Source organism: Polychytrium aggregatum (assembly GCF_025602895.1).
Source record: "Polychytrium aggregatum strain JEL109 chromosome Unknown BJ171scaffold_22, whole genome shotgun sequence".
NCBI classification, from domain to species: Eukaryota; Fungi; Chytridiomycota; class Chytridiomycetes; order Polychytriales; genus Polychytrium; species Polychytrium aggregatum.
The window spans coordinates 242,131-267,216 of record NW_026516224.1 but is presented as its reverse complement, the minus strand read 5'-3'; the positions used below and the strand labels follow the sequence as shown (position 1 = coordinate 267,216).

At 55.8% G+C, this 25,086-nt stretch overlaps 7 protein-coding genes across 7 annotated transcripts; 4 read left to right on the top strand and 3 right to left on the bottom strand.

The window, feature by feature from the left end:
- The first annotated feature begins 1,326 nt into the window (after positions 1 to 1,326).
- BJ171DRAFT_133450 (uncharacterized protein) lies at positions 1,327 to 4,928 on the top strand. The gene is made up of 3 exons (XM_053105648.1): positions 1,327 to 3,060; positions 3,133 to 3,629; positions 3,888 to 4,928. The coding sequence occupies exons 1-3, from the start codon at positions 1,488 to 1,490 to the stop codon at positions 4,875 to 4,877; spliced, it is 3,060 nt and encodes a 1,019-aa protein (XP_052965899.1). The 5' UTR covers positions 1,327 to 1,487; the 3' UTR covers positions 4,878 to 4,928.
- A 414-nt stretch (positions 4,929 to 5,342) lies between these two features.
- On the bottom strand, positions 5,343 to 6,719 carry BJ171DRAFT_508140 (uncharacterized protein). Its single transcript, XM_053111278.1, has one exon. It carries the CDS (start codon positions 6,593 to 6,595, stop codon positions 5,699 to 5,701), a length of 897 nt encoding a protein of 298 aa, XP_052965898.1. The 5' UTR covers positions 6,596 to 6,719; the 3' UTR covers positions 5,343 to 5,698.
- A 939-nt stretch (positions 6,720 to 7,658) lies between these two features.
- On the top strand, positions 7,659 to 8,795 carry BJ171DRAFT_508131 (uncharacterized protein). Its single transcript, XM_053111277.1, has 2 exons — positions 7,659 to 8,483; positions 8,514 to 8,795. Exons 1-2 carry the CDS (start codon positions 7,900 to 7,902, stop codon positions 8,575 to 8,577), a joined length of 648 nt encoding a protein of 215 aa, XP_052965897.1. The 5' UTR covers positions 7,659 to 7,899; the 3' UTR covers positions 8,578 to 8,795.
- Positions 8,796 to 10,157: 1,362 nt separating this feature from the next.
- On the top strand, positions 10,158 to 12,843 carry BJ171DRAFT_599718 (Saccharopine dehydrogenase-domain-containing protein; the record flags this gene model as incomplete). Its single annotated transcript, XM_053114952.1, has 9 exons — positions 10,158 to 10,224; positions 10,512 to 10,572; positions 10,749 to 10,838; positions 10,963 to 11,050; positions 11,178 to 11,207; positions 11,356 to 11,521; positions 11,669 to 12,248; positions 12,437 to 12,488; positions 12,629 to 12,843. The coding sequence occupies exons 1-9, from the start codon at positions 10,178 to 10,180 to the stop codon at positions 12,841 to 12,843; spliced, it is 1,329 nt and encodes a 442-aa protein (XP_052965896.1). The 5' UTR covers positions 10,158 to 10,177.
- A 483-nt stretch (positions 12,844 to 13,326) lies between these two features.
- BJ171DRAFT_133419 (CTLH/CRA C-terminal to lish motif domain-containing protein) lies at positions 13,327 to 14,907 on the bottom strand. The gene is made up of 4 exons (XM_053105647.1): positions 14,298 to 14,907; positions 13,924 to 14,085; positions 13,691 to 13,806; positions 13,327 to 13,478 (listed from the first exon to the last, which is right to left on the bottom strand). The coding sequence occupies exons 1-4, from the start codon at positions 14,716 to 14,718 to the stop codon at positions 13,413 to 13,415; spliced, it is 765 nt and encodes a 254-aa protein (XP_052965895.1). The 5' UTR covers positions 14,719 to 14,907; the 3' UTR covers positions 13,327 to 13,412.
- Positions 14,908 to 15,130: 223 nt separating this feature from the next.
- BJ171DRAFT_459923 (uncharacterized protein) lies at positions 15,131 to 23,093 on the top strand. Its single transcript, XM_053108427.1, has 24 exons — positions 15,131 to 15,169; positions 15,522 to 15,564; positions 15,777 to 15,921; positions 16,143 to 16,309; positions 16,437 to 16,623; positions 16,891 to 16,999; positions 17,230 to 17,332; positions 17,455 to 17,676; positions 17,942 to 18,057; positions 18,259 to 18,357; positions 18,454 to 18,626; positions 18,723 to 19,020; positions 19,124 to 19,252; positions 19,391 to 19,615; positions 19,762 to 19,853; positions 20,001 to 20,112; positions 20,232 to 20,341; positions 20,506 to 20,659; positions 20,880 to 21,158; positions 21,456 to 21,653; positions 21,849 to 21,962; positions 22,198 to 22,318; positions 22,474 to 22,580; positions 22,771 to 23,093. Exons 1-24 carry the CDS (start codon positions 15,152 to 15,154, stop codon positions 22,774 to 22,776), a joined length of 3,327 nt encoding a protein of 1,108 aa, XP_052965894.1. The 5' UTR covers positions 15,131 to 15,151; the 3' UTR covers positions 22,777 to 23,093.
- BJ171DRAFT_599715 (uncharacterized protein) lies at positions 23,080 to 24,846 on the bottom strand. Its single transcript, XM_053114951.1, has 4 exons — positions 24,324 to 24,846; positions 24,023 to 24,040; positions 23,840 to 23,886; positions 23,080 to 23,713 (listed from the first exon to the last, which is right to left on the bottom strand). The coding sequence occupies exons 1-4, from the start codon at positions 24,684 to 24,686 to the stop codon at positions 23,545 to 23,547; spliced, it is 597 nt and encodes a 198-aa protein (XP_052965893.1). The 5' UTR covers positions 24,687 to 24,846; the 3' UTR covers positions 23,080 to 23,544.
- Between the last annotated feature and the right edge of the window lie 240 nt (positions 24,847 to 25,086).

The window sequence follows — 25,086 nt, the reverse complement described above, 5'->3', positions numbered from 1 at the left end:
AAAGGACTGATCCAAGGATCGGTGCTGAGCCCACTCATGTTCAGCGCCTTCATCGACGATCTACCAGGACCGAATGGTGACCAGGACAAGAGAAGCAGCATCCAACATGGCCAAGATGGGCCTGACCCTTGGGAACCTCATGGCCAAGACACTGACGATTGCATACCGCACGTTCTTGCGGCCAATGATGGAATACGGCCTCGCCCTCGACGCCATCCCAAAGAACGAACAGAAGCGGCTCCACCGGACACAAACCTTCTGCTTGAACTTACTGTTCCGCACCGCTCGCACGACTTCACACGGAGCACTGCACCTCAATTGCGGATTACCCACGATGGCGACAAGAGCCAAGGTCCTCGGCATCCAATGCCGAGCACGATGGGAAGACGTCGCCACACACGACGACAAGATGATCGCCCTCATCACCCGCTTTATCCGATCCACGGCGATGAAGGACCAGCCATACCTTGGCAAGCCCTTCTACGAAAGCATCCAATGGAACCTGACCTGCACCCGCAAGGAGAAGAACGCCACGTTCTCGATGTCCATGGCCTTTGCCAAGGACGACGACTCGACCACGGATCGCACACAGATTCTGTCGGTCAAAACACTCATGCTGACCCACGATGCCCGCACATCGTTCAAGCGAGGACAGCAGCTGACGGCTGCGTGCACACCAAGAACAAAGATGTCGGGAGTCTGGACCCAACTTGGACCAAGCATCCCACGAAGACTACACGTAGTAATGGTGTGGTGGAGACTGGGGGCATTCCCCGGGCACCCACACGGCAAGTACCGCCTCTGCAAAAAGTGCAAACGCAACGGCGAAGGCCGAATCGAGCTGAGCAGATCCCACGCACAGACGTGTGTGGATGAGGAAGACACCTTGGACGCCCTGGTACAGGGCTATAAGGATATTTTCACTGGATGGACCGAGCCCGAGACCGAAGGTGTCGGGCCTATTGATAAATTGTTGGATATGCTGGGAGAGGTTGGCAAGCTGGAAAACGAAGAACCCATCGTGGGACAGGCCTTCAACGGTCTGTGGACTGATCTGGAACAGATCTTCCATACCCTGATGTGGAGACTCGCTGGATGGCAAGCCAGGCCCGGCGACATTCCCGAGTGGGACTTTTAAAACACTCGATGTACTCCATGAAGCGCGAGATGCCGGGGACCACGGGGTCCTGATGGCTAGCGCACTGCGGTTGAAACGAGTGCACAATGAGAGCGAGGGCTGATGTGAGGGATGGGATGATGTTGGGCACTTGCGACCCAAGAAGTGCCTCCTCTTTCCGAGGCGGTCCCTGACAAACACAGTCCCAATCTCGAACATGGACGAACGGCGCCACCCCACTGCCACAAAGTGTTTCATGTGGCAATATTGGGAGGACTGAGCCACCCTGTCACCCCAGAGGCAGCTCGCTCTGTCCATCCCTTGGCTGCCTCGGTTTCTGTCTCTCACCATCCTCCAACCCCGTCCAGCCATGTTGACACCCACCAGCAGCCAGCACTATTCCTGTCCTGCCCACGGCACCGACCACGATTTGTTCCTCTCCTACCAAGCCCAGACTGATGCCGACACTGTCCAGGCTCTGAAGGAGGTGCTCACCTCGGTCGCCCTCCGTCGATATGGCAAAACCCTTTCCGTCTTCCACGATGTCGACTGCCTCAACAATCCCAGCGACCCTCCAGCCAGTTCTATCAATGCCCTCTCCACCAGCAAGGTCATCATCCTGCTCCTCAGCAAGGCCTCGATGGACATGATGAAGGACAAGGCACTCTCCGACCAAGAGGACAATGTCGTCCTCGAAATCAAGACCGCCCTCGATCTCAAGGATGCCAATCGTTCCCTCCCTGTCCTTCCCCTCGGTATCGCCACCAAGGAGACCAAAGATGGCGTCGATGTCTTCACTTCCTTCCTGCCGTACATGGTGTCCCTCCCCGACGACCCTGCTTTTGCCCCCCTCAAGCAGATCCTCGGCAGAGTGAACCAGATCCAGTCCTTTGGCTTCCATCCCGACCAGATGCACAAGCGAGTCTACCGCCTCCTCAACCTCGTCCATCCCATCCCACCCAACATGGAGTTCATTACGGCCATTCATGACAAATACTTTTGTGATTCCAAGTTCCGATTCGATCCCGCCCACCTCGACACCCTGCTCAAGCACCTCACCCTGACTGGCCGCGCTGTCATCTCCGGCATGGGTGGCATGGGCAAGTCTGTCCTGGCTGTCCAGATCCTGTTCTTCATGATGGGCATTCTGAATGCGAGCAACAAGGACGACCTCCATGTCATCAAAGCCGAAACCATCGGCATCAAGCCGCAGTACCGCCAGGTCTTCTGGCTCAACTGCTCGACCGAGTCGACTGCCATCGATGGACTCATCGAGATGTTCCCTGGTGTCAAACCCGATGAGATCAAGGAGTATGCCTCGAGGTTCCTCGCCAACACCCACGGCTATCTCCTGGTGCTCGACAATGTCGACGACATCGGTGTGGTCGACTCTGTGTTTGAGCACTCCAAGTCGGTCGGGTTCAGCGGCGATGTGGTGGTGACGACCCGGCTGGCCTCGCTGCCTCCTGGTGCATTCGCCAGTGCTCTTGAGACCAAGGCACCGTGCTTCCAGCACGATCTGCTCCGGCTCGTCAACTGGGACGACAAAACCACACTCGACTATATCATGTCGTCGTCGCCAATGATTGTCCAGCGACTTGTGTCAGACGAGGCCAAGAAGTCCCTCGACAGCATCGTGGCCAAGATCAGTGGATATCCGCTCGTCATCCAGACATTCATGACATTTGCCGAGAACTACGACACTCCCCTGTCGGTGCTCGAGGCCACGTTTGCAGGAGCATTGGCGCTGCAGGATGGCGATGACGATACGCGGTCGTCGCTCAAGGTGATTGTGGATCTGTCGCTGGACTCTCTGATGAAGCGAGGAGATGAGGGCATCGAGGCAGCCAGGCTGTTCGGTGCCCTCAGTTTGGTTGCGCCGATCAACATCCAGTTCGAGTTGATCAAGGAGATTGCAGAGCAGTTGGAACTCAAGACCGAAGGTGAGTTGCGAGTGGATCAAAGTGCAATCAATGGTGTCAGTGTATGGAACTGACCAGCCCATCTGTCCACAGTGACCGATCTGATCAAGATGATGGTCCAGAGTGGTCTCCTCCGAAGTGGAACCGAGGGACAGTACTCGACACACTCGCTCACCCAGCAGGTGGCTCGAGAGTACGTCCAACGACATGAAGACCTGGATGCAGAGGCAATTGAAGATGCAACTGGTGAAGTATTGATCGAGTTAACCGAGTCGATGGATCTCAAGGCACAATCATTTGCGGAGCATCTCGATCAATACGCCGAATATACAGTGCCAGAGGTTTACACCAAGCAACTGCATGACCGGTTCGAGTTCCAAGTTGCCACATTGGCTATCCATAAGCCACTCTACACCAAGGCGATGGAGACATACAAGAGGCACTTGGAACGAGTTACGGTGCTTTTTGGCACCCGCGCGCATCCTCATGTTGCCATGACTCTCAATAATATGGGTGAAGTGGCAAGATTCCAAGGACGTCTAGATGATGCACTTGCTTTCTATGAAGAGTCACTCGATATCTATGTCAAGGTCCATGGTACTCGCGAGCGTCCTGATGTTGCCGGGACACTCAGCAACATGGGTATTGTGGCAAGATCTCAAGGACGTCTAGACGATGCACTTGCTTTCTTCCAAGAGTCACTCGATATCTTTGTCAATGTCTATGGTACACGCGAGCATCCCAAAGTTGCCATGGCCCTCAACAACATGGGCAATTTTGCTTATGGACAAGGACGTCTAGATGATGCACTTGCTTTCTATCAAGAATCGCTCGATATCTATGTCAAGATCTATGGTACACGCGAGCATCCCGATGTTGCCTTGACTCTCAACAATATGGGTGAAGCGACAAGATCCCAAGGATGCCTGGACGATGCACTTGCTTTCTTCCAAGAATCACTCGACCTCTATGCCAAAGTCTATGGCACCCTCGAGCATCCTCATATTGTCACGACCCTCAGCAACATGGGTATTGTGGCAAGTGACCAAGGACGCCTGGGCGATGCATTTGCTTTCTACCAAAAATCACTCGATATCACGATCAAAACCTATGGTACCCGCAAGCATCCTGATGTTGCTTCGACCCTCAACAGCATGGGTAATATGGCAAATGATCAAGGACACTTGGACGAAGCACTCGCCTTCTACCAAGAATCCCTCGACATCAAGGTCGATAACTATGGCACCCGCGAGCATGCCGATGTTGCCATGACCATCAACAACATGGGTAATGTGTTACGATCCCAAGGACGCCTGGACGATGCACTTGCTTTCTTCCAAGAATCACTCGATATCTTTGTCAAGGTCTATGGTACGCGCAAGCATCCTAAAGTCGCCGGGATCCTCAACAATATGGGCTTGGTGACAAGTGACCAAGGACACTTGGACGAAGCACTCGCCTTCTATCAAGAGTCGCTCGATATCTATGTCAAGGTCCATGGTACTCGCAAGCATCCTGATGTTGCCTCGACCCTCAACAACATGGGTAATATGGCAAATGATCAAGGACGCCTGGACGAAGCACTCGCCTTCTATCAAGAATCCCTCGATATCAAGGTCGATAACTATGGCACCCGCGAACATCCCGATGTTGCCATGGCCCTTAACAACATGGGTGCAGTGGCAAGTGGCCAAGGGCGCCTGGACGATGCACTTGCCTTCTTCCAAGAGTCATTGGCAATTTGGACCAAGGCATTCAATGACCCCGAGCATCCGTATATCCAGATGGTTATGGGAAACATTGCTGAAACCGAGAAACAAATCATCGAGCGAGCCTAGGAGTTTCGATATCAATCCTCGAAGAAGCTGTAGTATTAGCACGATAAAAGATGTCCCTCATCGTGTAGCTGCCCCATCCTTTCCTTATCAGCATTGTGAATGTCATATCCCTCCTAGTGTGATGCTGAGTCGTCGTATTGTCCAATAACATTCAAGGGCTCGTTTCCACCCGCCCCATAACCTTTTGGCTCTACAAAACGATCCTTTTCCCACTGATCCTTTATGTTGTCGCGCAAGTCCAATGCGCGCTGGCCATGACCGTTCCTTCCTGCAATACATTCGCCATGTGTTCGATGGAGACATGATGGACAAACAGCTGTACTTCAGCCTGACCCGGCGACGGCGATTCAAGCGACTCGATCTCCAGGTGTGCCCACAGTGCCGGGAAGCCAAGCGACTCGAGAAAGCCGAGTATCTTGATATCGATACACTATGGAGCTTCAGGCCTCTGAAGTCAGAAAGTGACCGTCCCGTTTCTTTCTGTATTGACTGCGGATGCAATATACATCGGACTCTCTAGACAGCGCCGCGCCGACGTAATTTCTCGACATCCAGATTTCGGGCCAACAGGTCGCTCGCTGTGCTTTCTCGGCGTTCGAGCTCCTATAGTGGTGGTGGGTCGCCAACACTACTTGGCAAGTCTGAGTCTCCCTGGGCTGACTGCGTATCCCTTCCCTTGCTTGCCTGAAACTTCCCCAAAGGCAGCCACAAACCGGCCACTTGGACATGCTGTTTGACCATGGTGGATAGGCGTGTATTCTTGATCGAGAAAAAGTGACATGTCTGACCCAAAACCAGTCCATGGTGGAGTCACCGTCCCTCTAGAACAGTGCCCGAATGAGTAGCAGCCGCAGGCTGTTCCAGATATACATAATCCAGTCGAGCAGTGAACCTGGAGGCTCGGGTGCAGGCTTGGATCCAGCAGCCTCCCGGCGAATCGTCCCGGTTGCCCGGGCGGAGGATCTGAGGTGGGTGGCGATAGAGAGCTTGACCAGATCGAGCTGCGACAGCGACGATGCCAGGAACCAGGCTCGCACCCCTCCGTCGGCCGACAGGTCTGCAGTCGGCTCGCCCACCTGGATCCGGACTTGGTCGGCCGATGAGGGCTGCTGAAACTGCATACCAAGTGTTTGGCAGAGCAGGAGGACGGCGCTTTCCATGAACCCATCGCCAGCGCTCTGGGTAAAGACGGCATCGTCCAGAACCCAGACAACCTTTTGCCGGGGAGACTGCCGGGTCAAATCGACGAGCTGAGCCAGCCCCAGCAGAAACGGCACAGCGCCGACATGCTTCTGGTACTTGGAAACGAACTGCGAGACTGCATGCAGGTCACGCTCCGAGAGAACTTTGGCATCGTTTGGGCTGCGGTTCTCCTGGAGGAGTCGCTCGAGCTCCGCCGAGAGGTGATCCTGGTGAGTGCGGTGGAAGGCTTCCCGGGCCAAGTTCTTGATGCGGCCCAGCCGCCCGGGATCAAGAGTCTGGAGAGCGACTCCAGACTGCGGGTCGATGCCGAGCTGAGCTAGAAGCGTTTGCGCCTGGGATTGCTGCTCGCGGGGCAAGCTGTGCAAGCCGTCCAGATCGATACGGGTTCCAGACGGCGACGAGTGGGCTTGCTCGGCCAGGGAAATCGCCAGCTCGAGGTACGGGGTGTTCAGGCTGAACGCCTGCTGACAGACTTGCTCCCAAAGGGCATAGATGGATTCAGGCGTCTGGGCCATGTCGACGGAGGGATGCCGAGCCGGGCGGGCCGGATGCAAACTTGGTGCCGAGGGAGAACGGCAAATCCAGATCCAGCACGGGCGACCCCGGAAGGATCGAAGCGGTGATCGAAGCAGCGACACAATGAAAAAATTTCTTGTTAAAAAAATGAGCGAGAACGAAAAAACGCGCTCTCGGAGCCACCTCGGTCGGCGAGAAGAGCAGTCTCTGGCGAGAGACCCCCGAGGGAAGGCGAGAAGCCTCTCGCCGTCACACACACACACTTTGCACAAGGGAGTCAAACACCTCCCATCGACCATCCCAAGAGGGATGGCAACCCCGAAGTGGACTGCCCAGAATATGGGCGACCCGGCATCCACTGTCGAAATGCACAAGGAACAGTGCGAAATACTTACAGTCTATCCAGAAAGAAACGGGACAGATCCCATTTCTGGCTTCAGATGTCTGAACCCGCTGACTGACTTGTAGGCCCAGCGGGCAGGCCATGGCATTGCACTCCTGTCTTCGTTGGCAATCGCTTTGTTTTGGTTGGTTTGGGAAGCACAGTCTTGAATACACCCGGTCGATCTCCTGTGGCGATGATCGACTGGCATACCGAGATCATATTCCTGGCTGCATTGATGTCTCGATCCCACAGCGTATGGCAGCTTGTACAGCTCCGTACATAATGTGGTTTCTCGACATCAAGATACTTGGGTGACTCGAGTCGCTTGGCTTCCCGGCAATGTGAGCACACCTGGGACGTGTTGAACTCGTTCACCGAGCACACATGGATCTTGGAGACGGATCGGTCTGGTGGTCGTCTCTGGTGGTGGGTGAACTGCTCAAAGTACTTGGCGAACCTGAGTCTCCGTGGGCTGGAAGCATATCCCTTCCCCTGTTTCCAGATGCATTCCCAAAGGCAATCACCACTTCGGTCTCCTTCAGTGCCTGGTCGATGACTTGCTTGCACATCTCGTGGACGGTGCGCTGTCGCTTGCCGTAGAGATCGAGTCGCTTGAATCGCCGTCGCCGGGTCAGGCTGAAGTACAGCTGTTTGTCCAGCATGTCTCCAGTGAACACATGGCGAATATATCGTAAGAAAGAAGGCACTCCAGGGATCTTGGGGCTCGGTGTGGTGCTCATCCATTTCTGCAGACCAAGGATCTTGTGGGTGCTCTGGATCCACTTGGTCGCTTGGGTGGTGCCAGTTCGATGCTGGTACTCCTTGTTGGAGAACGACACGATCTTCTCGTTGGCACGCTGTGCCTTGGTCACCTTGACACCGTCTCGCTCCTGGATGGATGGTTGACCGGGTGCTCGAATGACAACGGTGAAGATCGATCCTACTCCAGGGTCGATCCCAATCCATGTGGTCCGAGAGTCGTCAATGGGACCGACCCTGGTCTGGATCCTCTGCTCGGGAGTGAGTGCGCTCGTCTTGTCCGTGGATTTTGGTTTGGCATCAGGGTCCTTCTTCTCCAGGATCTTGTACTTGAGTGTGGTGATCGAGCACCCGACTCCATCGGTGGTGATCACGCAACCAAAGAGCTGCTTCCCCTCTTTCCTGACACCAAAGAGTCTCGGATCCAGCTTGAAGTTGGTCTGCCAGAAGGTCTCTTGCTTTGTGGTGCCATTGACCTTGGTCTTCAGGTCGTCCCACTTGAGACCAGTGCCAGTCTGGTATCCAAGGATTTCCCACAGTGCTCTGGTGTCGAGCTTGATGTACTTGGCTCTGGCATCGCAGAGCGGGACCAAGGTGCACTGTGCTCGAGGGACATTGTGTCGCTTCTTGGTCTGGGCAAGTCGATCGGTCAATCGCTTGATCCGCTTCGTGTTGATGGTGATCTGCTTGCACACCTCCTCGTGCTGGGTCTGGAGTGCTTCGAGTCTGTCAGCCCCGATGTGGTGGATGGGTTGACACATCTCCTCGTTCAGTCGCCCGCGCTCTCCTTTCAGAACATCGGTATCCCTCGCGAGCCTGGGAATGATCATCTTCTGAAAGACCACCATGAAGAGGGCCTCCTTCAGGTGGGTCAGGCGAGAGACTTCACTGGCCAGAATTGGTACGACTTTGTACAGGTCCTGGTGGCTTTCGTACCGAAACTCATACAACTGGTCGGCATGGTGGGCGAAGGATTTTCTCAGATCACCGAGGAGTGTCTTGGAGAGGGGATTCTCCATCAGCTTCATGCACTCATCGACGTGTGTGTGCCGTTTCACACCCTTGGGAGCAATCAGGGCCAGGTTGCAGTATCGACGGAGGAGAGACCAGTATCGATCGAGAATATGGGTCTCACAGTTGACTGCATAGGTCTTGACAGCCAAACCAAGGACCTGTGACCCAGTGCCCTTTGGGAGGGACACTGGAGGCAGGATACACGATCCACTCCATGTACTTCGGTACATCTCATATGTGTCGAGGATGTGCCTGTCTTCTTGAGTCGTGCCTTTCTTGGCACTCACTGTTCCTGTCTGCACCATATTGAAGCATTTTCGAACAAACGCGGGTTCACTCGACGACACAGTGGGGAGGGTGATGCCCTCGTCCAAGCACCGCCTGAGATGCAGCTCCAGGAGACGAGATGCTTCGTACTGCACTTGAGTCATGGCTCGGACAGTCTCCTCGATCTTGTCGTGCAAGGTGTCGTTCTTGATGATGGCATCGAGAGTGCACTTGATGATTGAGTACTCGGCCTTGACTTGCTCGTTTGGGCCACAGTCAGGCAAGGTAGAGCTCCAGAGTGTTATAGAAACGGCACTTTGGGGTGTTGCTTCTGGTATGACCCTCTTCCCCGCACGTGGCACATACAGGGACCTTGGGTGCTTGGCTGACCATTTCAGCGACCGAGGCAGGGCTGCTGTCGATTCTGGCTGTGCACTTCTTGGTGAAGGGCCTAACATGGTTGGTCAGGCCACAGGCACGACACGATTTGATGACGGGTTTCTTGGCCACAGGAGAGTCATTGGGTGATCCCGGGTCGGGATCGGGGGGTGTCTTTCGCTTGGGAGCCATCTGGCGAGAAAATAGCAGCGATGGCTGGTTCTGCCCTTGGGGAAGAAAAATTCTCCTCAAAACCAGCGCATTTTGGGCTGGCAGTGATACTGTGCAGTGGCGTCCTTGATTCAGATCCAGAAACGCATCGCTCGCTCAATCAGTCGTGGGAAGACATCTTGTCAAGGTGAGTCTTGCCTGATAGCCAAACGATCATGTCATCTCGCTGACACACAGCCACGCTTGACTAGGTTTCCAACCAGAGAGATTCAGATGGTGGTGGTTCTTGTCCGCAATCGGAGTGGAGCTTCCAACAATGATACAATTGGTCATTCCTCCACACCAATTGCCCACCACCACCGTCAATCGGCTCAAGGTGATACCAAATGCCGTCAACCGACCATGGCCGGATTCCAACTATTGCTGCTCCACATACAACGTGACTTTCAGGTGACCGAGATGAGCAGCCGCGAGGGGCCGGAAAATATTGATAGTGCGATTTGTCAGGCGCACGAGTTTTCCCTGATTACCCTGGATATTTGACCGCCTCATCCGCCCCACTCTCGCTCATCCTGCTCGCCTGCTTGCCTACTCGCCTGCTCCCACCATGCCGCCGATCGCACGAAACGAACGACCCTTCGATGTCATCCGTGAGTGCCCGCCCTGTGCTGTGGCCATCGTCGCTGCAGATCGAGGAGTACTTTGTTGATCGCGTCCATTGATCCCACCTGCTCCGATACGGTTCGCATGATCTCCAAACGACGGACATTTCCCTGCATCAGTTTGGTATGCGCACCATGCTCTCGCCGCATCGGACTGCATTGCAATTGCACTGGGTCACATCGTATCGCCTGAGGCTTGCCCTCCGATCGCTGGAATGCCGCCCATGGCTTCCGTGCGATCCAAGGAAACTACAATTCACCCTACCCCTTGCATCTCAGGGGTGCCACTGGCTTCACCGGCCAGTATGTCGCCAAGCATCTTGCCCTCAACGGCCCCGCGGTCAGTGCACATTCCCATTGCATTTTTTGGGTCCTGAACACCACCACAGACACATCGATTCAGCATGCGCTCGCTGGGGTGGATTATGCCCAAATCAACTATTTGATCGCCACCAGCAGTTTCCATCGTCATCTGTGCTGATGCTGCCCCCCTCCTCCACCCAATGACAACTAAAGGGACTGAAATGGGCCATCGCCGGCAGAAGCGAGTCGAAGCTCATTCAGGTCCGAAACAAGCTCATCTCCTGGGCTGGAACCAAGGTCGAGGTAGCCACCCAAAGCCAGCTCTTCAAGCACACACGGGTCTTGCTGCTCGAACGCCTATTGGATATGTCGCTGACAGCTTGCTTTTATGTATTTTTGGCGCTCTTGCTCATGGGAATGATGCCAGAATCTGCCGATCATCATCGCTGATTCGGGTGACTCTGCCAGTCTGGATGCCATGGTTGGCCAAACTCGGGTGGTCGCATCGACTGTTGGTGAGTTGGATCGTCAAGGTCGACAATTGCATCGCCAAGGTCGACAATGGCATCACCCTCCAACCACAGCATCGCAAGACATATGCTGCATTTGGCTGATCCGTTTCCGTCCGCTAACTCCCTGCAGGGCCTTTTGCAATCTATGGCTTTCCGCTTGGTACGTTGCCATAATGCATATGCTGCCCGCAGCACTGTTTGTCAGGCAGCCCATCTCTGCTTGCCGCTGAGGTCGGCAGTCTGAGCAAGTGGTACATACTCACCGTTGGACTCGATCGCTCCCCATCTACCACCACTGCATTCTACAGTGGAGTCGTGCATCCGAATGAAGACTGATTATGTCGACTCGACCGGCGAGACAGACTTTGTCAAAAAGGTCAAAGACCTGCACCATCAGCAGGCCGTAGAGGCCGGCATCAAGATCGTCAGTCAGTGTGGCTTCGACTCGATCCCCTCCGATCTGGGTGCGCTGATGTGAGACCGTGAATCGGTGTCGGAGAGTGTACCGCAGTTCAGGTCGACGGCTCGTGAGCCAAATGAAATGTTCTGCCAGCATCGCTTGGTATGCTCTGTGGACTCACTCGCAGCTGTCGGAATTGCCCCTCCTCGCCTCGTCATTAGGATCGCCGACCACCTTCGCACCGCCCACAAAGCCTCCACCACATCGATCCAGCTGGTCAACAAGGTGGCCAAAGGCGGTGTTTCCGGAGGAACCATCGCCTCGGTGTGCAACATGTTCTCCAAGCCCATCAAGGAGCTTCGCGAGCTGCTCGATCCCAGGATCCTGATCCAAGATGATTTGCCCGAGTCGATCGCGCCAAAATCCAAATCCACCTTTGTCGAATACGTCCCTGCTCTCAAGGCTTGGTGTAGCTACTACTTTATGGAGGGCACCAATATCCCGATTGTCCTTCGATCGATCGGACTCTTTGCAAAGCGCCACATTGACCAGGCTGCCCAGGCGTCGTATGGAAACAACGTTATGTATCAGGAAATGATGGTGGCGCCGCTCTCCGGAAACGTCATCGCGGCCTTCATCCTGTCGTTTGTCTTCAAGTTTGGGGCGGCGCTTTTGTTTTTGATTCCGCCCTTGCGAACGTTGGTGCAGAGGCAGTTTCCAAGCGGAGCCGGGCCAACGGAGGAGCAGGTCGAGAAGGGATACTGCCATATCGAGCTCCTTGGCGAGGGCATAACGGACGAGGTAAGAGACAGCGCCCCAGGTTGTGACTGTATAAACCAGCGCCCGTGGGGATTAGCAGGTTGCTGGTGTGACCAAACGACTTGTCCTGGTTTGGACAAGGCATTGCATGATTGGAATGTGCTGGGGGAGGTTGATACTGCAAATGATGAGGCAGTCGCGCTGACGAGGTACCGACTCTCTGGCACCAGGCCGCCAAGCCCGTCAAGGCTCGCGGATCCATCAAGACCGAGTTTGATCCAGGTGAGGCACCGTGGACTTGCATCGTGGCGTCGCACCTCCCTCTGTCTCTCTGTTGATGGTGGGCGCTGTGGCTTGGGTTGGCCAATCTCCTGCGCTCGACCAACGCTGCAGCCGAATCTGAACCCTCGTTGCTGCGACAGGATACGGCGAAACTGGCAAGATGGTTGCCGAATCTGCCCTTTGCCTCGCCCTCGACCGGGGCAAGCTCGAGACGGCCGACCCGGCAGTCGTGGGACCGTTTGCGCCCTTCCGTGGAGGTGTTCTGACCCCTGCCACGGCCATGGGCATGGTCTTGGTGAACCGCCTTCGAAGGCAGAGGATGGAATTTGCGGTGTCGTCCGCAGACCAAGCCTGAGTGGCACTCCAGGCCTCATTTTATCACGCGTGAGACTCTACCATTCTCTGAGATGGCCAACTTCCCTCATCCTCTTCGGACTTTGCTGTCCCTATATTCTTCTCGGGCTGGTGAAGTAGCAGTATCCTCACCATTTTGAGTCTTGCTTCCTGTTGAACTGCTGATCGCTGGCCTCTTACAACGGGAGAAGTATCGACAAAATACATTGCAGATGATCCCATCTCCATCGTTTGGATTGTATGTGGTCGATGAGCAAACTTATCGCCCAGAAACAAAGACGGTGACGTACAACAACCGCACCCAAACCGATGAATGCTCGAACGCATGAGCAAGCACAAATCCCAAGTTGCAACACGGAGCCGTCCACAATGTATTTCTGATCTTCGTTTGTTTGTCATTTGATGTCGTTCGATTGTTCGTACTCGAGCGATCTGTGCGGACCAATGGATTGCATATTTCGGCGCTCCGCTACTCCGAGTAAAGTATAGAATGGATTGGGGAGGGGCGACAACCTTCGCGATTCGCTAGTAGGATTGGTGTCAGACATGGCATCGTTGCTGGACAAGCCTTCACTCGTAGTTGGCCATGGCACTGGTATTGGCCATGAAATCAGAGACAGTCCATACGTTCGATGACTGCCGGCATGGCGGAAGCGGCATCCGACCAGGGTGAGGGTGGGGATCTGCAAGTCAGTTTCCGGGCACAAATGACTCGGAATGATCACGTTTGGCTGTGCGGCTGTTGCGACAATGCCATCCATCCATCCATCCATCCATCCATCTGTGGGCCACGAGCCCTCCCAATACCGGCTTTGCTTGAAAAAAGAAAAGTTCAGCGAATGACGCACCTTGTCGACCATCATCTTGGAGTCTTTGGTAGTCTCGGCATGCAACTGGTCATGCAAAACAGTGATGTGCTTGACGATCTGCTCGATCCCGGTGGTGGGCGAGAGATTCTCGCACACTGAAATGTCAACAGAAAGGGATAGGAACGAATACGTCTCGTCAGGAGGCGGATGGTATGATCGCGTGGGTGCTTGTGTGTGAATGGCAAGGTGAATCTCTTCCGGCTCGAGCGTACTTAGGATATGGCTGTTGAGCTTCTCGGCCACTCGCTCGCGCCGCTCCTGCGAGAGGTATTCGGCCATGGGCGAGCTTTGTGGATCGGCATAAGCAATCAGCGACACAATGTCCTGCAGGATGGCCACGTAGCTTGAGTCGAGCGTGCTGAATTGGCCGAGCTCTGGGACGACAGGGAAGATGATAGGTGTGGTCAGGAGGAGAGCCGACAGAGACGCATTACGATGCCGTTGCGCTGCCGCTGCGACCCGATGCAACCCGATGCAACCCGATGCAACCCGATGCAACTCCGACACCAGGACAGAGTCTCCGCGAAAAGCACCATAGCGTCATGCAGGTCCATGATCAGGCCGTCGCGTGCACATTCGCACGCACCCGCATGGGCAAATGTCAGCGCGGCCTCGGCGGAAGTCTTGGTGAGCTCGATAAACTCTTGGCACTTGAGATCGAACAGAACTGGAAGGGCCGATGGATAGACGCTTGTATCCAGCACGCAGAGCGGCGCCGTGGTGCAGATCTGGATGGCCTCGCGAACGTTTCCCTCGAGGACGAGGGAAAAGAGCCTCTTCCTCCAAAGCAGCGAGCGATCGGCGGGCTCGGCTTTGAGAGACGGCGACGCGGAGAGCGAGGCAGAGGACTGCGAGAATGCCACGGCCGTGTCGGCATAGCAGTGGTGCAGCAGATACTCGTGGATCATCTGATCAAATGTTTTGTTTTGGAGGGCAAGCGAGGCGAGCGAGTCGTTCTTTGTGCCCTGGAGGGAGCCGGCTTTCTCTGCGAGGGACGGAAGCGTCATGATGCCAAAGCGCAGGGCGACAGAGAATAGCAGGAGATGAGGGCGTGGGAGGTGGCGAGGCTGTGAGATCAGTTGAAGCGCTGGCGTATGAGCGTATCGATTCAGTTAGCGAGATGAGCGTATCGATTCAGCTGGCGAGATGAGGATGCTGATAATGCCGATGATGCCGATGATGCCGATGATGCCGATGATGCCGACAGAATGGCAAACCTCCGATCGATGCCCAGCGCGTCGGAGATGCGACGCGGCTCTGGACGCAAACCGGGACGGACAAACCCGGGACGGACGATACGCCACGTGCACAGCCACCCACGTGTGCGCCGCGTGCACAGAACGCACGGAACGCGCACACACACACAGCGCTGTCTTTGGCTTGGCCGTCTGGTCTTTTGGGGTTCTCGTCCTGTCTTCCCTCCTCTGCTCTGTCGGCGCCATGCAGTCTATGACACAGGTACGCCGTCCTGGCCCTCGCCGCTGCTGCTCCTGCTGCTGCTACTGCCGCCTGGATACCCGGGCCGGTTGCGGTGTTGCTGCAGAGGCCTCTGTCGCCTCGCTGTGCATGCTGCCACCCGCAGGGCCCTGCCCCGGCAGGAGTGCGTCGGTTGCCCTGCACCCTTCCCCCTCGAAACATCCAAGGAGACGAGCTTCCCCCTGGCTTCGCTTCGCTTCGTGCTTGTTGTCGCTGGCCGGCCTACTGACACTGACGTTCTTCGTTCACGCACACGCCTAATCTCACCCACTCGCATCGCGGGGTGCCATGCTCCATCTACCGCTGCCATCATGCTTGGGGGGGGGTGTGGCAGAACAACCTGCCTCAGTCCGAGACCCCGGCTCAAGCCTCCGAAGGTATCTGCCCCAGTGCCTGCATGTATCGCTTGCTCCTCTGCCCTTGAAGCTCGCATCGATTCGTCCGTCGCCGCGATCGTCGTGCACGGCTGCAATCCATCTCTCGCTCGTATCGCCACATTGGGTCCTGTCTGGTTTGGGTCCGGCCCTGATCTGTCTCTCTCGTCTTTCTCCCTTCCTCCCTCTCGTGGCCGTGCCTTCGATGCCCCCAGTGAGCCACATCGAAGCCCTGCTCCCCGATCTGGGCCTGGAGGTCGAGTCGACAAAGCTCTACAAATGGCAAATCAACAACTGGTCGTCGCTGAACCAGTCCGACCGAGTCCACAGCCCCGAGTTCGAGTGCGGTGGCTCTCACTGGTGCGTTCCTGACTCTTACCACACGAGCCGAGCTGGCTGCTATCCTGCCCTTCGATTCGGTGGCCAGCCTCTTGCCGTTGGCTGATCGGACAAGCACACCACCCAACCCCTGACCTGTCTCGCTCTGGGAAGTGGTGATGCGAAAAGTCACAAGTGGAGATCTGTCGAGGAACCGGCTCTCGTGTCGCTAACGCCAAACACAACACCCCTGATCTATCCAGGAGAGTTTTGCTCTTCCCCAAGGGCAATCGCACTCCAGACAGTCTCTCGGTGTTCCTCGAGTCCGTCGAGGCTCAGACGATCCAAAAGCCAACAAAGTGGCATGTCTGCGCCAACTTTGCCCTTGCCATCGCGAATGCAGACGACGACACCATCATCAAATCGTCCCGTAAGCGCTTGGCTGCCGCGTCTGCCCCTCTGCTCTGCCCCGCTTCGACAGCTCTGCCTACACAGCTTAGTGCAGATCGCCCCGCACCCTGACCATCCTTATCGATCCTCCCGCCGACGGTCCTCAGACGTTCAGCACCGTTTCAGCCCAAGCGAGCAGGATTGGGGCTTCAACACCCTCGTCAAGCAGAGTCTCCTCTTCCAACCCATCGAGAACTTTAGCCGCCCGATCATTGAGCAGGATCGAGTTGTGATCATTGTTTATATGCAGATCATCAAGGACTCCACCGGAGTGCTCTGGCACAACTTTGTCGAGTAAGAGTCTCGTCAACAGCGCATACGCATCCAGAGCCTGCTGTGCAGAAATACCATGCTGGTGGCGCTGTGCGACGGGCTCTGGTTGGTGCGTGTGGGTGTGCTCGGCTTGCTTCAGCCTGAGCCACAGGCGATGGCCGCGACTGGCACCCCTGGCAGCGATCGCCGTGGCCGCTCGTACTGACTTTTGGCCGATCGGTGTCCGTGCTGCTGTGTTTCTCTGGTTCTGGTTCTGGTTCTTGCGGTTGCACAACTCCCCGTCATCAGCTACGATTCCAAAGAAGAGACCGGCTATGTCGGACTCAAGAACCAGGGTGCAACCTGCTACATGAACTCGTTGCTGCAGTCGCTCTATTTTACCAACGAGTTCCGAAAGGTAGACCGTCCGACAGCCGCAGCCGTCCGGCATCAGCCACCACTGGCGGATTCTGCGCATACGCAATCGATACGCTGAGCGGCACCCAGCGCACTGAATAGTGCAGCCATCCTACCGCCTCTTCACAATGCTTTGAAACCCCGCCATATTTTGGCCTTGGCGGCGCCCGACTGTTCTGAACGAGGTGGTACGTCAATGCTAATGCCGACTCCTTTCGCTGGATGCGCCAGGCTACATTCCAGATTCCCACGGAAAACGATGACCCCAACAAAAGCACCGCCCTTGCGCTGCAGCGCGTGTTCTACAACCTCCAGTACTCCTCCGAATGCGTCGGTACGTTGGGATAACAGTCTTTCTAGATCCAGCACCGACTGTTTGCCGTCGCCGCCGTCCATGGTACCGGTGCTGTGCGCGAGCATACTTGCTTATTTTCTTTTCCGCCTCTGCATCCCCAGGCACCATCGAGTTGACAAAGTCCTTCGGTTGGGACATGCACGACTCATTCATGCAGCACGACGTCCAGGAGTTCAACCGTGTTCTCCAGGACAATTTGGAGAGCAAGATGAAGGGCACCGCCGCCGAGGGCGCCATCTCGAGACTGTTTGTTGGCAAGATGAAGAGCTATATCAAGTGCATCAATGTCGAGTACGAGTCGTCCCGCACCGAGGACTACTATGGTACGCCCGAACTGCATTCCGACTTGCCCAATTGTCTACGATCACAAACGCCAAGAGCCTCCCTCCTTCCCTCGTCGCCGGCACTGGCCCTGCACTTGGATATCTCCGCGCCTGTTTATATCTGTCACTGGGCCGTGATGTTGGAACCCCCGTTCGTCTGTCGCGATTCGGCGCTGCTCGCTTCTCGCTGTTGCCTCCCTCGTCTTTCAACCCGATCAATTCCTCCCCCCTGAACGCTGCGCTAATATGTGCCCGTCCATACCAGACATCCAGCTTAACGTCAAGGGATGCAAGAATCTCACTGAGTCGTTCCGAGAGTACGTCACCGTCGAGACTCTTGAGGGCGAGAACAAGTACATGGCCGAAGGACATGGCCTCCAGGTGCGTGGGTGAACTGTGCACCGACATTGCCGCTCGATCCTCCCACCCCGCCCCGGGATCGGCCCGGTGTCAGTGCTGCCGTGATACGCAACCAATAGATTCGGTCTGCACTGGATCGTCCACGGCCAACTCAGCTCCGCCAGATGTCGTGGCAGATCTCTGAAATCTCCATGTATTTCAATCTACTATTTGGATCGGTAGGATGCCAAGAAGGGCGTTATCTTCAATAGCTTCCCACCCGTCCTCCATTTGCAGCTGAAGCGCTTCGAGTATGACATGATGAAGGATATGATGGTCAAGGTAAGGGGCGCTACCGGTCGCGCAGCGGCTTGTGGGTGGTGCTGTGCTGTGTTCGTTGCCATGTTGTGTTCTCATTTAACCCACACGCACTGCCAGATCAACGATCGCCACGAGTTCCCCGAAACCATCGAGCTTGATGAGTTCCTGGACCAGAGCAGCGCCCCCGGCCCCAAGCAGACGTATGCCCTCCACGGCGTCCTTGTTCACACCGGCGATCTCCATGGCGGACACTACTGCGCCTTCTTGAAACCCGAGAAGAACGGAAAATGGTTGGTGCCAGCGATCCTGTGGCTCGTTCTTTGGCCGTAGGGGAAGCGGATGATTGGCCAAGACGCCGGGCACTGACATGGCTTGCCGCCCTTCAGGTTCAAGTTTGACGACGATCGGGTCACGCCCGTATCCAACCGCGAGGTCTTTGAGGACAACTTTGGTGGTATTCCCGACGCCAACCCTCAGTTCAAGTCCCAGTTCAGATCCGCGCGACACAGCTCCAACGCCTACATGCTTGTGTACATCCGCCTCGACGACATCGACCATATTCTTGCGCCAATCAGCGAGCACGATATCCCCAGCCACGTTGGTGACGCCATTCAGAGGGAGAGAGAAAAGCTCGATTTGCATAAGAAGGAGCTCGAAGAACGCCACTTGTATCTCACCTTCAAGGCACAGTATCTCCTCTGCAGCAACACCTGCCGAGCTCATTTTTGTGATATATGTGTGAAGGCGCAGACAGCTGCTCGTCGAGCTAACCGTGTTTTACCAACAGGTCATCAACGACGATGCTATCCGAAAACATCACGGCTTCGATCTGTGGAACTTTGAGGAAGCGGACTACCTCGACAGCGAGATTTTCTCCGGACGAATCAAGAAGGATCAGCCGGTGCACAAGTTCAAGGTAGGCACACATGGTGCTTTCCACGGAGCTGGCAGGGATCCGAGTGCGAGACGCTTTGTCACAGAGACTATGAGCTGTATGTCGGTTGGTCTCTGAGCTCTGTGCGCCAACCTTACATTGAACTGCTATCATGCCCAGGCCCTGGTTGCAGAACGCTTCCGTATTCCGCCAGAGCAGATCCGCCTGTGGTCCATGGCCCCCCGCCAGAACAAGACCGTCCGGCCCGATATGCCTATAACGGAGGGCGACGATGAGAACCACACGATGGAGCAGATCCGCGACAAGTTCGCCAAGGGCTCCCATGAGCTGCGCTTCTATCTTGAGCAGCCCGACTCGGCTCTCCAAGGCGTGTCTGGCGGCCAGGTATGTGTACCTCTCGAACCACACTCACACAGCTTCGATTGATCCGGCAGTAGTCTATGACTGCGCAGCAGCGGCGAGTTGCCTGTGAAGCTCTCGATGCTATTTCTGATATGGGGGGGGGCTTTCTTGATTGGGATGACGAGTAGGCTTCCTTCTTCATGCCAAAGGACGAGAACACTCCCGCTGGATACTTCATGATCTTTCTCAAGTACTACGACCCCTTCAAAGCCAGGATGGAGTGAGTCTCAAGCCGACCCACCCTGCTGTTGTCGCTGCTATGTCACACGATCATCTGGGCAGGACCTGTGTGATCTGACCATTTTATGTCCCGTGCGGATACACACAATCTCCTTGGTTGACGCGTATGTATCGAATCACCGCTCAGATTCATCACCAAGTTGTCGGTTAAAAACCGGGAGAGTCGAGTTACAGATGTTATTTCCATCGTCAGCAATGCCATGGAATTGCCTTCTGGCACACCCCTCAGGATTTACGAGGTACGTGGTCTTGCAAGCGTAATGGGCTCAGTCAGTATTCGATGAAAACGGCGCCGAGTCCGCTGCTTGCTGTGTTGGCTGCTGTTACTCACCCCTTCGAATACCGTTTGATTCGACAGGAAGTCAAGCCCAACATGATTGAGCTGATAAAGATCAAGTCGACTTTCAAATCTGCAGAGATCGGCGATGGCGACATTCTCTGCTTGCAGCCAGATCTCACTCCCCAAGAGTAAGTGGCGTCTCTCTTGTCTCTCAGAAGCGGCACTCGAGGACATCGCGTCTATGCGTTGACTGGTGCCGCCTGTCATCAGCGCCGTCCTACGTTTTCCTGATGCTCAAGCCCCTCACCATCCCCCTCCGCTGTTCTCCCGTTTATCTCGGCCTGGGAAACAGAATTGAGCGTCTCCCCGATCCAAGCCTAGCCACAGTCCCTGCCTACTTTGACAGCCTGTTCAACCAGATCACGGTCCTGTTCCGTGAGAGACAGAACAAGGACGGCAAGTCCGACATCCAGCTGCAGCTGTCCCGCAAGATGCCGTACAATGTGGTGGGTAGCACGGGCGATGATGACCACAGGAATGAGGAAATGACCGGCCAAGATCGATCCCGTGCCACAGCCGCTGTCCATTGTTCTGGCTGGGTCGTGGGTGTGAGAAGAGCCGAAGCGGGATAGGAGGGGGAGGCTGGGAGCTGAATCTACCTGCGATCAGTTGATTATTTATATGTCCTGATGTGTGACGAATCCGGTATGATGTCTCTGATCCCAGGTTGCCACCAAGCTTGCCGAAGTGCTCCGCGTCGACCCTCTCCATCTGCGATTCTATCAGACCGATGGCATCCGCGCTCCGATCAAGCACCAGAACATTCTCCTCCAAGAGATGCTGCCGGCTAGTTTCCAGCACGTCGGATACAACAACAGTGGATACTTTGGTGGCGGCTACGCCCACCCCATCCTCGCCTACGAGATCCTCGATGTTGCCATCACCGAGTTCGAGACCAAGCGGATCGTCAAGCTTACCCTGGTGGACCAGCACCAGCACGAGACCGTATGTTCCTCCTTGCCGTCGATGGCTTGGTGTGCCGCGGGGGTGAAGGCAGGGCTTTGTGATCAGCGGCGGCCTGCGCGGTGGCCTGCACGGTGAGAGGATGGACAGTCACAGGACGAAGGACGTTTTTGGAAGGGCGGTGGCAGTGTTCTGAGCTCTGTCGCTGCCATCAAAACGGATTGGTTTGGAGAAATCATATCCCCTCCCCTCCCCTCCCCTCCCTCCGTTGGACTCGATGATTCATCCAGCAGGCATGCTCACGCCGCCACTTTGTGCGCTCGTACCTTACATCCACAGGGCCCTGTCGATGTGCTTATTCCCAAGGAAGCCTCGATCAAAGACTTGGTCTTGACCTTTGCGGCCAAGGCCAACGTCGATCTTAGCCACATCAGCAAGCCGCTCGTTTTCGAAAACCTGTTTGGCAAGTACGGCACCACCTACACCCTTGACCAGCCCGTCTCGAAGATTCCTGACCAAATCCCGCTCTATCTGGAGGTGGGTTGTGCATTCAAACGCAGATCTGTCTTGTTTCCGATCGGGATCCTGCCGCATGTGGCCCGAACGCGCGCGAGCGAGGAACTGCTTTGAGTCGTCTGAACTTTGCTCCAGTGTGTAGCATCGCTGCCCCAACTCGTACTGGTCAAAGATCGAGCGAGCATGCTGACTATTTGTGATCCATGGCGATGGCAGGACACCTCGGTTCTGGATGAAGTTGGACCCGACGATGTCGTCATCAAGGGCTTGCACCTGTCCAAGGAGCTCAACCGCTCCCATGGCCTGCCCTTCCATTTTGTCTGCAAGAAGGCAAGTAGCCCACGAGATCGGCCCCATATTTGCCCCTGGTCGACAGACCAGCTGTTGCCTGGCTAAAGGAGGGGAAGAGTCTCTCTCCTTCCATCGCATCGCATGTCCCTGCGCTTTGCTGCGACCACTCCACACTCCCTCCCTCGCCTCGGCTACACCACGTCTCTAGGATGAATTGCCTCTCCGTCTCCAATCCCGATTTCTCACCATCTTGATGTGTCACCATCTCTTGCAGGGCCTCATGGCGGCCGGAGTCAAGAAGAGCCTTCAAGAGCGCGTCGGTCTGAATGACAAAGAGTTTGCCAAGGTCAAGCTATTCCACGTCCAGGCCAGCCAGGTGAAGCCTATCGAGGATGGTAAGTCCGCGATTGTCTGCTTTTGAAGCGTGCACCGATGATCATGGCAGCGATCCGCTTGGTCCAGCAGAGAGGGAATCAATATGGAGCCGCCCTCGATGCAAGGTTGCATGACGTTCCGATATCAACCCTCCTTCCCATCCTTTCCTTGACAGGCGACATTTTGTCGGATCTGTTCATCAACGAGTTGGACTACCTCGGCTTGGACCACCCCGATCGCAGCGCCAAGACTTTCAGCTACGAAAAGGCCATCAAGATCCATGTATGTAGTCTTGCGTGGCCTCGATCGCAACAGCACAATTCACCTAGAGGACCAGTATCGCGGGGAGAACGAAGGCGGTTGAAGTTGCCAGCCGTTGCGGCGCACTGCCACAGGGGGTTCGCATGAACTGCACACGCACGACGGACGAGACTAACCGAGCTCGTATTATTTCTTTTTGTGACAACTCCAGAACTGAGGGGAGACTGTTGGTTCGCGCCGCAAGCCACAAGCGATTCCTACTCTCCTTCACCCCACCCACTCAACACGGATCATCGATTTGTGGGAAGCATTGTGTGGGCGGAGACTTTATCCAATCGAAAGCGTGCGTGGAGGTGAGCAGGGTATAGGGTATTGAAGGGAAAGCCTGCCGAACGCAAAGAAACCGACACATCCAGCCTCTCCCCCCCCCTCCAGCATGGTAGCTGTTACCGGAGCCGATGTACGTGTGCAAGTTGCTTGCACTCTTTTCCGTACACTTGCAAATCCAAAATAAAAGATAACGGAGCGACGTAAATGGATGTATTGCAGCGGCGTGGTGGCAACGAAGGTGAGGAAGGAGAGGAGCTGTGTGGATGAGACGGGCAACCGAATCGGGTTCATCGACGCGGACGAGAGGGAAGAAAAGGAAACAGCGGAAAACAGGGGCGTTCGATGCCACCAAGCAGCGTGAGCATGTGTGCGGGATGCAGATACAAATGGGGGCAGACACAGATGAAAACAGCAGATCGAGCCACAGACAAGGTGTCGTCCAACAACGAGAAACCAAAGCAGAAGGGAAGGAGGACGCAGGATAGGGCCACCATCCACAATTCACAGCCCACCCGAATCCATCCACCCGCTTCGTATGCCAAGTGACAGGTGCGGGTCACAGATCATCAACTTTGCTTGAGAGGGGAGAGGAGATGGAAGAAGGGAGGAGAGAGACGAGAGACCTCCTCCTCCTCCGCTCGTTTCGAGCTTTCGCTCAGTTCTTCTTTTTCTTGTCGGTGCCATTGGGCTTGTTGCGGGCAAACTCGGTGAGCTCCGCAACCAGCTTGCGGAGGGCATGGAGATTGGCGTCGCCAGAATAGTAGACGTCGCAGCTCGGGAGGCGATAGCTTGTGCCGGTCTCCGACACCAGCGCAAACTCGATCCTGAAGCGAGCAGCAAGAGGAGCGAGGGTCAGTACCAAACAGAGACCGGCGGGGAGTGCAAGAATGGCTATGGATTGCTGTGGATTGCTGTGGATTGCTGTGGATTGCTGTGGGTCATTTGCTTACCTGTAGCCATAGACTCCCCGACGAAGTTCCACGCGCACATTTTCGACCTGCGGGACAAGCAATCGCCAGACAGATGTTGCTTTAGAGCCAGTGCAAGATGTACCAAAGCCAATATCCTGATTGCAGTTGCGAGATCGCAGCTCGGATGTGCCGTGGAGGACGAAGCAACGAGGGTACACATACGGAGACAAGCTCGTCCAGCTGGATACCAACAGGAGTGGATAGAGGGACGATCGAGTCAGCAAAATCTCGGATCGACAGATCGGCCCACGCCGTAAGAATCATGTTGGACACACAGCCAGCCAGCCAGCCAGCCACATCGCCCAGCGAGACATCCAAAAGCAGACACTGCATGGGGCTGGAGAGGTCTGGCCTGAGATGCACGATGGTGCCGCAGACCAAACTCGGCTCGCAACATCGCTCCAACCGTCAGATTTAGTGCTACACCCCCCCCCTGCACGAGGTCCCGTGGACGACGACGTACCGGCGCTCCTTTGATCCACTTGGTGCGGATGAGGTCCGCCTTCTTGACCTTGATGGTGTTCTTCTTCTGGTTAATGGTCACGGTGAAGGTATCGTCGAGCACGGCGAAGGCGACATACAGTGCCACGCTGGCATTCAGCGCAATCTTCCACCAGTGACGGGTGATGTCAAAGTTTTCGGTGCGCATCGTCGAAAACAGGATAAACAGCAGGCCGATCAACAGGACCACAGCCGACCAGACATAGTCGCGGGTTTCGGGGCCGTTGAGGCGGTAGACGAGCAGCGACGAGCTCTGGCGCACCACCCTGGGCTGGATGACCTTGTTGCTGAGCTTCTTCCACAGGACCCGGAGTTGGCTGAACATGGCTGGCAGACGACGATTGAGCGACTCGGCGATTTGGAGATTCGGGCGGGCGAGCGAGTGGGCGGGCGAGCAGGCGGGAGCGAAACAGGCTTCGGGGCGACGAGTGGCGACCGATGCAAGATCGCAAGCCGCGGGTTTTATATGCCGGCACGCCCCTTGCCCGTCGCGGCCTTTGTCGCCGAGCGCGTGCGCCGGACGGGCGAATCGCGTGTCGGGGCTCGCAGCACGTGCGCGCCGGCCGCTTGTCCCAGGCGGCTCATGGCGACGGCCAGGCCGACCGCGGCTCCATGCGCCTGGGCTTGATCTTGGAACGGCCTCCGATGGCAGAGAAACAGGGACACTGTCCCGATTTTAGGTTTTTTCTTTCCTGGAATGACTATACAGCAAAAACAAGATCGCT

Coding starts and splice junctions, on each gene's coding strand:
- BJ171DRAFT_599715 (XM_053114951.1), bottom strand. CDS start 24,686: ATGTTCAGCCAACTCCGGGTCCTGTGGAAGAAGCTCAGCAACAAGGTC. Junction 23,714..23,839: donor CGGGGAGTCTATGGCTACAG/GTAAGCAAATGA, acceptor TGCTCGCTTCAG/GATCGAGTTTGCGCTGGTGT.
- BJ171DRAFT_459923 (XM_053108427.1), top strand. Junction 19,021..19,123: donor ACTTGTATCTCACCTTCAAG/GCACAGTATCTC, acceptor TTTTACCAACAG/GTCATCAACGACGATGCTAT. Junction 22,319..22,473: donor GGTGAAGCCTATCGAGGATG/GTAAGTCCGCGA, acceptor TTTCCTTGACAG/GCGACATTTTGTCGGATCTG.
- BJ171DRAFT_133419 (XM_053105647.1), bottom strand. CDS start 14,718: ATGACGCTTCCGTCCCTCGCAGAGAAAGCCGGCTCCCTCCAGGGCACA. Junction 13,807..13,923: donor GCTCAACAGCCATATCCTAA/GTACGCTCGAGC, acceptor TTGACATTTCAG/TGTGCGAGAATCTCTCGCCC. Junction 13,479..13,690: donor CCAAGATGATGGTCGACAAG/GTGCGTCATTCG, acceptor CCATGCCGGCAG/TCATCGAACGTATGGACTGT.
- BJ171DRAFT_508140 (XM_053111278.1), bottom strand. CDS start 6,595: ATGGCCCAGACGCCTGAATCCATCTATGCCCTTTGGGAGCAAGTCTGT.
- BJ171DRAFT_133450 (XM_053105648.1), top strand. CDS start 1,488: ATGTTGACACCCACCAGCAGCCAGCACTATTCCTGTCCTGCCCACGGC. Junction 3,061..3,132: donor GTTGGAACTCAAGACCGAAG/GTGAGTTGCGAG, acceptor ATCTGTCCACAG/TGACCGATCTGATCAAGATG. Junction 3,630..3,887: donor CACTCGATATCTATGTCAAG/GTCCATGGTACT, acceptor ATCTATGTCAAG/ATCTATGGTACACGCGAGCA.
- BJ171DRAFT_508131 (XM_053111277.1), top strand. CDS start 7,900: ATGACAACGGTGAAGATCGATCCTACTCCAGGGTCGATCCCAATCCAT. Junction 8,484..8,513: donor AGTCTGTCAGCCCCGATGTG/GTGGATGGGTTG, acceptor CTCCTCGTTCAG/TCGCCCGCGCTCTCCTTTCA.